This window comes from Pseudonaja textilis, chromosome 4, assembly GCF_049901715.1.
Source record: "Pseudonaja textilis isolate UNSWEBS1 chromosome 4, rPseTex1.2, whole genome shotgun sequence".
NCBI lineage: Eukaryota > Metazoa > Chordata > Lepidosauria > Squamata > Elapidae > Pseudonaja > Pseudonaja textilis.
The window spans coordinates 27453993-27468013 of record NC_141993.1 but is presented as its reverse complement, the minus strand read 5'-3'; the positions used below and the strand labels follow the sequence as shown (position 1 = coordinate 27468013).

The 14021-nt window shown below is 40.4% G+C and overlaps 1 protein-coding gene across 2 annotated transcripts in view; it reads right to left on the bottom strand.

The window, feature by feature from the left end:
* The window catches only part of DNTT (DNA nucleotidylexotransferase), a 228977-nt gene that overhangs the window by 72095 nt on the left and 142861 nt on the right, over nucleotides 1-14021 (bottom strand). For both annotated transcript variants that reach the window (XM_026710513.2, XM_087932475.1), the window contains one exon: nucleotides 4726-4828. In XM_026710513.2, coding sequence (XP_026566298.1) covers nucleotides 4726-4828 — 103 coding nt within the window. The remainder of the gene's footprint in view (nucleotides 1-4725; nucleotides 4829-14021) is intronic.

Below are 14021 nucleotides of genomic sequence, written 5' to 3'. Positions count from 1 at the left end.
GCCCCTTACCATTCCAATTAAATTAAGGGTGCCCACCTCGGGTACTGAGGGGGAAATGCTGGCCTTATTGGACTCGGGTGCACGAGGTGCCTAATTAGCATGAAAGTAGTTAAAGGCATGGGCATTGGACTGAGAAATTTGAAAACGCCCATATCCTTTTACCAATTAGATGGGTCTGAAGCGGGGGTTGCCCTGCACGGTTTATAACGGAGCCCTTAGAGATGACCATGGGAACCCACAGCGAGACCTTGTGCTTTATTGTGGCTCCCGGGATGGAACACTCCCTAATCTTGGGATTGCCCTGGCTTCGGAAATGGAATCCCCAAGTAAACTGGAGAAAGGGGTGGATACGGATTCGTACTGACCAACCTCCAGGAAGGGAGGAGCAAACCCCCTTAAACCGGGGAGAATCCCCATCCCAAGCCCCAAACCCTGCTGAGACAGCTTCCACAGGGGCCGAACGCATAGAAGGGGAGGAGAAAATCCCAAAGAGTACTGGGACCTAAGAGAAGTTTTTAGCGAAGAGGCCTCCGATGAGCTCCCTCCCCATCGGTCAACCGATTGCAGCATTGAATTTCTACCGGGGTGACACTACCAAACCAAAGATGTATTCGATGACCCCAAAGGAGTTAGAGGAATTGAGATCGCTTATCGACAAGAATTTGAAACGAGGGTTCATCCAACCTGCCAGACTCTCGAGTGGCGGCCCCTGTGATGTTCCGCGAGAAGAAAGATGGCTCCAAGCGCTTGGTGGTGGACTACCAAATTTGAACGCGGTATCCGTGGAAAATGTGTACCCCTCCTCTAATGAAGGACATGTTGGCTCACCTGGCCAAGGGGAAGATCTTCACGAAACTGGACTTGAGGGAGGCCTATTACCGAATCCGAATTAAAGAGGGAGACGAGTGGAAAACTGCATTCAATTGCCCAATAGGTTGCTTCCAATTCAATGTTCTCCGCTTGGCCTACAGGGGGCACCAGCTGTCTTCATGCAATTGATCAACCAAGTGCTCCACGAACATTTATACAAGGGGGTTTTGGTCTACCTTGACGATATCCTTATCTACTCGGAGACCAGAGACCAACATGTGAAACTGGTACGGTCCGTGCTGCACAAATTGCGCGCTGCCAAATTGTACGCCAAATTGTCCAAATGTGAGTTCCATCAAGAAAAGATTGACTACCTGGGATATCGATCTCACCCGAGGGTCTTGAGATGGACCCGGAGAAGGTACGAGCCGTATTGGAGTGGGCCCCACCAAGAACCCGAAAACAACTTCAAAGTTTCCTTGGATTTGCTAACTTTACCGGCATTCATCCCATGTTTTGCTAAAATAGCCATGCCTATCACCAACCTCCTAAAAACAAAGGGAGAAGCGAAGCCAAAGCCTAGCCAGCCGTTGAATTGGTCTATGGAGTGCCAAGCCGCTTTTGAGAAGCTAAAAAGACTATTTGCTGCCGAGCCAGTGCTAAAGCATCCGGACATGGATGTCCCCTTCGTGATCCAAGCTGATGCAAGTGATGTAGCGGTAGGAGCGGTCTTACTTCAATTAAACGAGAAGGGGACACTACAACTGTGCCTACACATCCCGTAAATTAACTGACACTGAACGTAGATGGGCTGTCTGGGAGAAAGAAGCTTTTGCAGTCTGCTGGGCTCTAATGACCTGGAGGCATTTTCTGGAAGGCGCGAGGTACCCATTTGAGGTTTGGACTGATCATAAAAACCTGGAGGCCTTAAAACGCTCGGAAACTATCTCCTAAGCAAGTTAGGTGGGCCCAGTACTTCAAACGATTCAATTTCTTTCTGAAGTACATCCCAGGAGGAAAGAATTTTATGGCGGATGCTTTATCTAGGATGCCACAATACAACAGTGTTCGAAAAGAAGTGATAAGTCCGATTGTGCCCACCACACAGCTGGCAGCACCAGTGGTCACCAGGGCGCAAAAGAAGAAACAAGAGGCAGATCTGTCCAATGATTTGATCGAACAATTTAAAGAAGCTTTGAAAACAGATGAATGGTTCCAGGCAAATGCAAATAACTGCACTGTTAGAGATGGGTTAGCCTGGATGGGAACGAAGCTGTATGTACCTAAAACATTGAGGAGCCAAGTATTACAACAAACTCATGATTCCAAGGCAGCGGGTCACTTTGGTTTCGTGAAGACCTTACACCTGGTGAAACGGCAGTTCTGGTGGCCCTCTTTGAAAAAGACATTGAAACTTATGTAGCAAGCTGCCCAGTTTGCGCTCAGCTAAGAGACCTCCCGGTAAGCCGCCAGGTCTGTTGCAGAATGTGGCCAGGCCAACTGCCCCTTGGAAGGAAATCTCTATGGACTTTATAGTAGATTTACCTGAGAGTGCTGGGCACACGGTGATCTGGGTGGTGACCGATTTGTTTTCCAAACAGGCACATTTCATACCTTGCACCAAGATTCCTCGGCGAAGTCGTTAGCCAAACTGTTCATTATACACGTCTACAGACTGCATGGTGTTCCTGAACGTATAATATCAGATCGAGGAGTTCAATTTACCTCGAACTTCTGGAGGGAATTTTTGAAGTTGATAGGCTCCACCCAAGGGTTAAGCTCCGCCCACCACCCCCAAACTAATGGGGCCTGAGAGGACTAACGGGTGCTAGAGCAATATCTCCGATGTTACATAAATTATCAGCAAGACAACTGGGTGGACCTGCTACCTTTGCCAAGTAGCGTATAACAACTCCGCTCACAGCAGCACTGGTTTTACCCCGCTCAAAGTGGCCACGGGACAAGATTTTGTACCCATACCTGAACTTCCTCAAGAAACCCAATATCCAGTCATTGGATGACTGGATATCTCAACTACAACTCAATTGGCCAGTCGCCGCAAAGCTCTGGACGAAGCGCATCAATCCCATAAGAAGTTTGCAGACAAGAAAAGAGCCCCACAACAGTCGATCAAGTAGGCGACAAAGTATTCCTCTCAACCAAGTATCTGCAAACCACTCAGAGATCAAAGAAGTTAGGCCCTAAGTATGTGGGGCCTTTCCCTATTGAGCGAATTGTGAATCCCGTGACAGTTCAATTGACGCTACCAAAGACTCTTCGTCGCATTCATCCTGTTTTCCATGTCAGCCTGCTAAAACCCGAACACACCTGTACATTGAGACCGACCCAGACTGATCCCCGTCCCATTGTTGATTGAGGGTGAACAACATTTTGAAGTTAAAGAGATTTTAGACTCTCGAAAAGGAGGGGTCGCCACAATATCTTGTAGCCTGAAACATTTCCCCCTCTCATGCTGAGTGGGTGAACGAAAAGACGTTAGGGCTCCTGACCTGCTAAAGAAATTTTATACTAAGTATCCTGATAAACCATAAGAATGTATGCAATGCTTAACATATTTTTTATTCTCTTACAGGGACTAATGTCCTTTTTCTAGGGGGTCCGAATGTCAGCCTCAAGATCTCTTCGGTACCCCAACTATTATCCTTTATTTCTCCCTTAGTATCTCTACTACTAGGCTTACTTCTTTCGGCTGTCATTAGCAACGGGGGAGGGGTAATTGTGGGGGGAAGAGAGCTGGAGGTGTTTTGCATTCTTTACTGTGGGCAGAAGAAGGGGGGATTTCTTCTTTCCAATTTTCCATTTCTTTCCTAGCCTCTATCCTTTTTTGCGCAGCTGCGAGGTCTTATCAAAATATGTCAAGGTCAACGGACAGAGGCCTCATCACTACCTGAAGATGCTCACATGATCATATTCGGAACTTTTAATTGGCAGAGACTTCTGGACTTTGGGGGGTGGGAACAATTCCATTTCTTTGTATGTGTGATCTGCGCGCCAAATTCTCACTTTCGGAATTCCATTTGTAGCTTCCTTTTCATCTTCCAGTAAAAGAAGAACTTTGCTCTGAACCATGGAGTCTGAGTATTTCTTTCTTGGATTTTGAAAGGAGCACATACCGACAGTGACAATAAAGTGTTCTATTCTATTCTATTCTATTCTACAGGTAGTCCTCAACTTACAACTATTCATTTCGCGACCATGCAAAGTCACAACAGCATTGAAAAAAGTGACTTAGGAATGTTTTTCCTACTTATGACTTTTGCAGCCTCTCCATGGTCACCTGATCAAAAGTCCAACACTTTGCAACTGACTCATAGTTATGACGATGGTAGTGTCCTGGGGTCATGCGAGCTCCTTTTGCCATCTTCTGACGAGGCGCGACCCCAGGGAACCATTATCCCCCAAAAAACACTATCCCTTTTCCTTCACTACCTAATTACACCGCCTAATAAACACAAATTAAATAATTAAACCACCAACCCAAACCCCATTTTCTTTACCTACCTTTTTGTCTTCGTCCTTTTTTTGTGGTAGGAATATAATTCATTAAAAAACCAAAATAAAAATACAAGGCGGTAAAAAGCAATCGGTTGAAAACGGTTTAAAATTGTGTTTAAACAAAAAATGAACTGAGTATAGGTAAACAAAAAAAAAACCCCATAAGTGTAACCAAAAAACAAAAAAAAAAATATGGGAGGGTATTGCCTTGTATTAAATAACCCTAAACCTCCTTCCCTCTTTTTCCCACCTCATAACTAAACAAAAAAAAATAAAAAAAAAAAAAAAAAACAACTGCTGTGGTGTTGATTGGAGCAGATAAAGTATTTAGCTGGCAAATATATGTCTTCACAGATATACATCAAGTAAAGACAGTGACCTCAGGGCAGTTTTTCCTACCTGTTTCTTCCAGATATCAATCACGGGGTGTAGGAGTTCCTCTTCCTGCCTTGATCCTGGAACGGTAATCAGAAAGTCTACATCATGTCCAGTCTGCTTCCCCCTGTCAGTTACAGGTTAAAAAAAGAAGAACAAAATCATACAGGTTCTGTGGGAATCGGGTTCCGCTTTCAGAGAGAGACAAGCTCCTCTTATTCCCTGCCTGTCACTCTTCCTTGTGAAACAGAAGTTTAAAGTGCTTGATCTACTGTATTTTATCTCTAACTTGAAGTGGATCAATACATGTCTGTGGTAATGGGGGATGTTTCCTTTTTTTGTTCATCTTATTTTTAGAAGGCTTCGCCCCCACCCTATTGGAGATGGATGCAAACCTAAATTGTTCTGTTAATACAACTTACGAGCACAATGGAGCCCAACATTTCTGTTGTTAAAGGAAACATTTTGTCATGCCCTTGATAGAGTTGGACTCTGAGGGAGAGGAGGAACAGCCGACAGGGAGCAGAGGTGTGGCTCCGGAGGTTGTGGAGGAATCTGGAGAGGGCCAGCTGGGCAGTCAGAGGAAGAACCATGAACTCCACTCAGAACTCAAAAACTGTCTAGACCAGTGGCCCCCAACCTTTTTTGTGCCACAGCCCGGTACCGGCATCACAAAATGATCCACGGCCCGGTACCGGCATCAGCATGCATGACAAGGCAAGGTGAGCCGAGCAACCAGCCAGCCAGCCATCCCCGCTTCTCCCCGCCACCTTCAACTCCTCCTTTGTACCTTTGTCGATGGGCTTCACTTTGGGACGGTCGCTCGGCTCACCTTGCCTTGGGTGCTGAAGGAATCCTTGCGCCTTAGTTTCGTTCGAAGCCCCCCCCCCCTTCAATGAAAGTAAGGTGCAAGGATTCCTTCAGGACCCAAACGCCACTTTCCAACTGGAAAAGCTCACCCGGAAGCACTTTCTCATCAAACAAGATGGCGGCGCCCAGGAAACCGGTGGTTTCCAACAGTGACCACAACATGATTGACTTTTCTTCTCAACATACATCCACACAAAAATCATCACAATGATGGAATCCCCAATTATAACTTCAAAAAAGGCAACTATGATCTTATAAACAACGATCTCTCATCCCTTGATTGGCAATTTCTATTCTCTGGATACAATACTGTAGAAGACCATTACAACATATTTTTACTTGAAGTCAAAAGAGTTATCAAACTATATGTACCATTAACAACTCCCAAAACCACAAAAAAACAAATTACCCATAACAATAAGGAAGCTTCAATCCAAAAAGAAATCACTCTGGTGGAAAAACAAACCTGGTCATATTGCCAACATCAAAAACTGATACAAAAATTTATGCCACCAGATAAAAACTGAATGCACCAATTATCACATTAAACAAGAAGAAAACCTTCTATGCACCAATTCCACCTGCTCTATCTACAATTTTGTAAACAACAAACTAAAGGACTCAAAGTCCATCACACCCCTGAAAGGACCTAATGCTATACAACGACAACACTATTAAAGCCAACCTCTTTAACACATTCTTTGGCTCAGTATTTGTAAACAGCAATGGATCATGCCCAGTATTTCCTAGTCAAACCATAGACAACAAGAATGATCTAATACATGTCGATTTTACAGAAGACAATGTTGAAAAAGCACTATGCAATCTAGGACCAGGACCAGCTTCTTCCAAAACTATGGTCACAAGCCATGGTCATCCCCATCTTCAAAAAGGGAGACCTCAGCCTATTTGAAAATTACAGACCAATCTCTTTATGTTGCGTCACCTGTAAAATCATGGAATCAGTTATTAACCAATCCATCATCCTCCACTTAGAAACAAACCTACTCTCTAATAAACAATTTGGTTACAGAAAAAAACTATCTTGTAATCTGCAACTCTTACACTGCAAAAACATATGGACTACACAACTCGATCAGGGCAAAACAATAGACGCAATCTGCATAGACTTCTGGAAAGCCTTTGATTCAGTGGTACACGACAAACTACTACTAAAACTAAAATCTTACAGTATCTCTGGATACCTGCATTACTAGATCGAAGCATTCCTGTCAAACAGACAACAAATGGTCAAAATTGGGAGCGTCCTATCAAATTCTGTACCTGTCAACAGTGGTGTCCCCCAAGGCAGTGTTCTAGGACCAACTCTCTTCATACTCTACATAAATGACCTCTGTGATCATATTAAGAGCAACTGCGTTCTCTTCGCTGATGATGTAAAGCTGTTCTATACCACACGCAATACTGCTACCCTTCAAAAAGATTTTGACTATGTTTCAGAATGGTCAAACAAATGGCAACTTCAAATCTCAACAAATAAATGCTCTGTCTTACATATTGGCAAAAAAAATCAGAAAATAAAATACAAGCTGAACAGTCAAGACCTTGTTGATGATTCAAACTCTGTCAAGGACCTTGGAGTACTCATCTCTAATGATCTAAGTGCTAGAGCCCACTGTAACTACATAGCCAAAAAGGCGTTAAGAGTTGTTAACCTAATCCCCAAATCCCAAAAACTTTAACCTTAGACTGTCTACTATTGACCTCACCCCTTTCCTAAGAGGTCTGTAGGGGGCGTGCATAAGTGCACCAACGTGCCTACCGTCCCTGTCCTATTGTTTCTTTTTTTATTTTTTTATTTTTCTTATATGTATCCATGTATTCATAACGATTTTTTTACTTATACCTATTATCTTGTAAGCAATTGACAAAAATAAATAAAAAAATAAAACCAGGCCCATCCCCTCTGCATCCTAGGACATGCAGGGAGGAAAGGAGAAGGCAACAACCTGGCTTGTGAGAGAGGAAGTGGCAATGATCCTCCTCATTGGTTTCAGCTGGGGAGATGAGTATATAAGAGAGATGGTTAGAACACAGGTTGCCAGAAGCAAAGTGTGTTTTATTTTGGTCCGAAATTATCTTGGTTGGCATCCTTCCAACAGACTGTGCCTTGTTATCTCCTTGAATTTGGTAAATACTTCTCCTGTTCCGTTGTGGACATTTCGTCATTGTAGTTTGTTTGGTTTTTTATGTCACCTCTATTTGCCCATTAAATTCAGACTGTATTGCTTCCTTTTGAAGACTATTGTTGAGTACGTTTTATCTCCAACTGAGTATTATTGAACAGTGGGGCTAAGTTGGAGGCATTAAAGGACATTTATTTACTTTTTGGATTTTGTTACGTTTGTGTTACACTCTGAGTCATCACATATTTGTTAAGCAAATTGTCAACTCTTAAGATATTTCTATGGTAACTGTTTCTATTTCTACTTCTATGGTAACTGCTGGAATCCTCCATTTTACGACCTTTCGGGCCACCATTGTTCAATGAATCACTGTGGGGGGTTTTCGGTTAGTAACCCGTTCGTTAAGTGAATCTGGCTTCCCCATTGACTTTGCTTGTCATGAAAAGTGATCACATGACCTTAGGACACAGCAATGGTCATAAATATGGACCTACTGCCAAACAGCTGAATTTTGATCAATGCGCATATGGATGCTTCAAAGGTCATAACTGTTAAAAATGGTCATAAGTCACATTTTTCAGTGCCCTTGTAACTTTGAATGGTCACTAAATGAAGGTAGTAGTTTCTGATAAATCTGACTCTTTTGTAACCATTCAACATTTGGGTCTTTGGTAACCATTTTATCTATTCATAAATTGAGAAAGAAATCAATTATCAGTAAAACAGAATGTCAGGTTTCCAAGTGATGAAATCCATTTAAAAAGAAAAGAACAAAGTCCATCTTCCAAAACAATTCCTTTTATTTAGGAAAGCATCAAATTGGCGAAGTCCATGGTAATTCCGGATCTAACACAACTCGGAATTACCCCACAATATTACAAGTTAGAGACAGCCCCCAAAAGTCACATTCTCCAATAGAAGTAATTCAGCGTTGCTTGATGTCATAAACCTCCACCTCCAGGGGCCCAAGCACGGACAGCTCGTGTCCCACGAGAAGAAAGATCACCTAGCCAAAAAACTCCTTTTATCTCCACTCCTCCTCCCTTAGGAATGTGGCGAGCCCAAAACCCTTCCCCCCATGACTGCCACAGAAAAAGTAAGAAAAAGAATATATATTAAGACTAACTCAAATGGCTACACTTATGTCAATTTCGGGCTTGACACAGATCTAGTTGTGGATAATTCTAATATTTCTTTCTATAAAAATAACATTACCGAAAGTTATTATTTGTCAATAGAGGAACAGACTCAAAAATATCTTCTGTATTTAAAGCATAACAATATTGCACATGGAATAAATGAATTAACCAAACATTTCTACATCTCTCAGTGTTAGTTTCAAAGAGAACAATGTTGAAATGTACAAAGTGCCACACAATCCTGCAAATTGTTGAGAGAATGCAAAGTTGACTGTGTATAAAATCAATATTAACAACCGCAACAGCGTTCTTTATTGGAAAAGGATCAGATCTCGAAGGACTCTTTTCCTTTTTTTTGACAGTGCATAAATCCTGGCTTATATGAGCCAAGTCAACTCAGAAGGGGATATGAAGTGCTGGGTTTGAGCTAGATGATTTGCACAACCCAAAATTCCAGAGCCCCATTAAACCTCAGATTTTTTTAAAGATGCAGAAACCAGTATACCAGTCAAGGAACAAATCTGGCCCTCAGTCTATAAACACTGTATGCAGAATCTTTATGAATTTAAACATAGGACAGAGAAGGTAATGGATGAAATGTTGGGACATAAGGAAAATAGTCTTGCCTTCCCTACCCATTAAGGATGACAGAAGCCTTAACACTGAAGTTTACAGAAAATTAAGGACAACAGAAGCCTTAACACAGAAAACCCACTTACACAGACCAATGTTTACATTTTGATTCCCACTGGAGTACAAAATGTCACCAGAACTCTACACCATCGAGTTGAAGGCCTGCCTACCAGCAAAGATGGGAAAGAAAAAGAATGAAAACACATCAAGGAAGCCCTCAGAACATGTAGCTATCCTAAGTGGGCCTTCATCAAATCTCAAAAAAGACCCTACAGGAGCTCCTGTGAAGCTTCTTGGATGAAAAGCTAAACATCTTCAAAGAAAAACCAGAAAGTTCTGTTGCCTCTTGAAAAAGCACCTTTGGGACAACTGTGACCTGGATGACTGAGAATCTCCATAGACATTGGGACATAACATAGCACACCATATGTAGGAAAAACTAAAAACTAGCCTACTTTCAGTATAATCTTAATTTTGTCAAGAGAGTCACATTGAGACTATATATCTGGCGTGACCAAAGGATAGGCAGAATGCCTTCTCTCTCTCTTCCCCCCCTCTCTTTCTCTCTCTCTCTTTCTCTCTGTGTGTGTATGTATGCATGTGTCCGAATTATTTCCTCAAATCCATCAAACAGGGTCAGGTATACTCAAAAAATTATCTTGATTCTCTCAGAAATTCCCAATAGTTATTGTCAGAGAGCCAAAGAAAGGGAGATGAAAACAGCAGCTCAAGTTAAGTCTTAGATATATGCCATGGAGACTGGGTATTTGGAATAAATATATTCAGGCATACTAAGTAATTCTCAAGGCATCTTGCGATTTTTCAGTCAGCTATTTATTCTAATGAAATACAGTATATTGTCAAGGAATAATTACCCAACTCAAACAGAACATTGATTCTCAGGTTTTAGAAATCATTTTGTTATTGCTTTCAGGTAAAAGTTTGATAATGCACTCTATCCATGAAAAACAAAAATAAGAGCAGTAACCCACTCTACAACTGAGAATAAAATATAACATACAAAATAAGGTTCTAACCAATATAAATTCACTTAAATGGATCCAGGATGTATCACTTTAGTGCTATGTTAACCTCAGCCAATCTATGCTGTTTTTCTCCTAGTAGTTTTGTTTCGGTTCTTCTCTCCATACATATTATTGTCTATCTAACATTTATGAATGAGGCTATGATCAACTTGACCTCTAGATGGCTCTTTTAACTATAATTTCACAATTCTTCTTTCTAGAATCTCCTTAAACTGCTACATGATTAGCGTTCCATAGAGATGCTTATTTTAGTCATAAAAGGACCTACATTTCTGTGCTCAACTACATAGTTTATCCTTTCAAAGCTAAAGATGGCAATCAAAAAAGAGGCCATTTAATTATTAAGAGTCATGGCAAACAATTGATTCAAATAAACTGGGTAGTCCATATCTTCTTTTGGGTAAAATAAGGAATTAAACTCTGCAACCGACATATTCCCAAACAATGTGAAACAGTACAAAAATGTTTTGAAGTAACATAAAGAAATCTTTCTTTAAAAAGGAATCTAAATAAAGTTTTTTTAATTCACATTTGCCCAAGTTTTGCATAAGATTTTTTTAAAAAGATAGTTACTACTTAATTGTACCATCACATTTTTTTTCCAAATCAGATTGTTAATAGTTTCAGCATCCTTTATACTTACTAAGCTCAGCTGGATAGAAAAAAGCTGAACATTAACTATTGTTCTGATTTCACTGTGGATCAGGTTATTCCACAATGTAAGAGAGAGAGAGAGAGAGAGAGAGAAGAGGCCAGCATTTCTTTAAAAGGCCCTTCTTTGGGGTTTAATCCCTTTGAGAGTTAAGCAGACCCTATCAAAGAAATAAAACTCACAGTTACACTTTGCTCAGTGGCTGGAGTTCTCTGTGTGACATGTAACCAAAGAAGACATGCCAGCAAACTAGGACCAGCAAAACGCACACAAACATAAGTCAAGATAAAATCTAACAAGTGGAAAACTTCTTCCCTGATTGCTACCAAATGAGATAGATCTCCTCTCTCATTCCATGCTTCCTTGTTTACATTTTTCCCAGTTCTTAAAAGCATCAAAATGAGATTTATATGAAAGAATACCCTTCAAAATGATATTTGAAGAAAGATGTTGATCCTCAATGTAAATCAACCATTTAAAGGACCTTCTGCTTTGCAATTTAACAGCTGCTTTCATTTACAGCAATCAAGTAAAAAAACAGCAAAAGGTAAACATCCTTCTTATGTATAGAGTGTTATATGAAACCCCTTGCATATGACTTACAGCCCTATTGAATTTTCAAAACATGGGCCTATTGTGGCCCAGGCTGAAATTTCCATGACTTTTTTACCAGGAACCCCACTGAACCTCAGCAAGTGCCAGTCACAAGCAAACATATCCATGCATGAACGGTTCAAGTTGGCTACTTTATTGTATTCCACCCATAATACTGAAATCCCTCCAAACTGCTTACCCTTCCTTGGGAACAAAGATATAAAGTCCCATAGAATTTAAGGAGGATCAGTTCTAAGTTTCTTGTAGGTCTGCAACAATTCAAGGCTAACTCCCCACTTGACCCTTCTTCCTTGCCTGGTTAGCAGTTTCCCAATAGCAATACTTACTTTTGCCTGTCCAGATATTGGATTGCACTGTATCAGCAGTTTACTGGAAGACTCTTCTTTATCATTTAGCTCATAAATGTACCTCTTTCTTTAAAGAAGTAATTATTAGGTTTTAATCATTATAGTAGAGCAAGTTGAAACAGCATAATAAAAAACATGTACTTTATTGAAAAGATATATGTGAAAAAAAGGATTGGGGCAGAGTCTTCAACAAGGCAGCAATTATTTTACTTTTTTAGACTCTGGAAATTTATCCAGATTCTACAGCTGGATAAAAAAATCTATATATTTATCCAGATTCTATTCATTTATCCAGGCACATTTATCCAGGCCTGCCACAAAGATGAAGGGGTCAATCTATTTTCCAAAATACCTGAAGACAAGACAAAGAAACAATGGATGGAAACTAATCAAGGAGAGAAGCAACCTAGAACTAAGGAGAAATTCCCTAACAGTGAGAACAATCAACCAGTGGAATGGCTTGTCTTTAGAAGCTGTGGGTGCCCCAGAACTGAAGGCTTTCAAGGAGAGACTGGACAGCTGTTTGTCAGAAATGGTATAAGGTCTCTTGCTCGAGCGTGGAGTTTGATTAGATGACCTCCAAGATCCCTTCCAACTCTGTTACTCTATGTTCTATATGTTAGCATTTTTAGTAGAGATAAACATCACATACCAACAATAATGATGCTGGTTTTACACTTCAAAATCTAAATACAATTGTCAACATATGGACTACTGGGCCTCTATTCTTACACATTGAGTAACCACAGTGCAAAATAATGACTTGAACTGCACAGAGACCGGAATTTCTACCTTGCTAAGTGACCCATTCATGCTAAAGATTTGAAGGAACCTCCTAAGTGTTGTCTGAAGCAGTGAAAGGAGTTTTAAAGGATGAGATACCAGCAGAAAATCTAAATAGATACCAAAGTGTCTGAAATATACAACATGAAACAGATCATTACTCAATGAATTCCTGCCTTTCTTAGCAGGAATTCGGCAACATGATTTTCGGAGGGAAGGTCCCTGCTCTCCTATTATATTAAATAAAGTTGAAAAAAGCTCAAAAAAACTATTTTCGTAGCATGTGATAATTTGTTAAAGCTTGCAAATTATTCGGAAATGTTCACATCTCTTACGTAACAGGGAAATTCTCTTCTTCTATTTCTGTGCTTGCTTCCAGGTAAAATATTAAGTGTTTGTAATCCTTCTTTCCTCGTGAAGGAGAAAAGCAAGCAAAAACTCAGGTGCATAAAGCATTAAATGCTTGCATTAAGCAGAGATGGGGGGTGGGAAACGACATAAATTGAAAGTAAATCCTCTTGCAGTATTTTAGAGTAGGTTCATCACACATGTTCTAGATTTTACTTTGTCACTTAATTCCTGGTAATGGGTGGAAGAAATTAGATTCAAATATTCAAACCCTAATCAGACCTTTTTTTAAATTAAACAGCATTATAAGAGATTAAGCACTGTGACTTTAATTTTCACAAGTATTCCCATTATTTACTATTGATAGTTTATATTCCCAAAATTGCATAAATTGCTGAAGCCTGATACTTAGTAAACTTTCAATAGAATATCTCAAAAATGCAGTAATGATAGGTATCAGTTGGAACATGATACCCAGAATTGGTGTGATAGACCTATTTCTAAGACCATACTTTAAAACCTATATTTATTTTAGATGCTATTCATAAAGTACAAGATATGCCACATATTAAAATATCATGAGATCAATGATCAGAAGACAGTCCTTACAAAAACTGAAATATGAGACCAGTGCATTATATCATATTTGTTTACTCTCATAACGTACTGCATGCTTCTGTTAAAACAGATCTACACTGAAATGCACAAGGTTATATGTTACTGCTGAAGTGAATTGGATT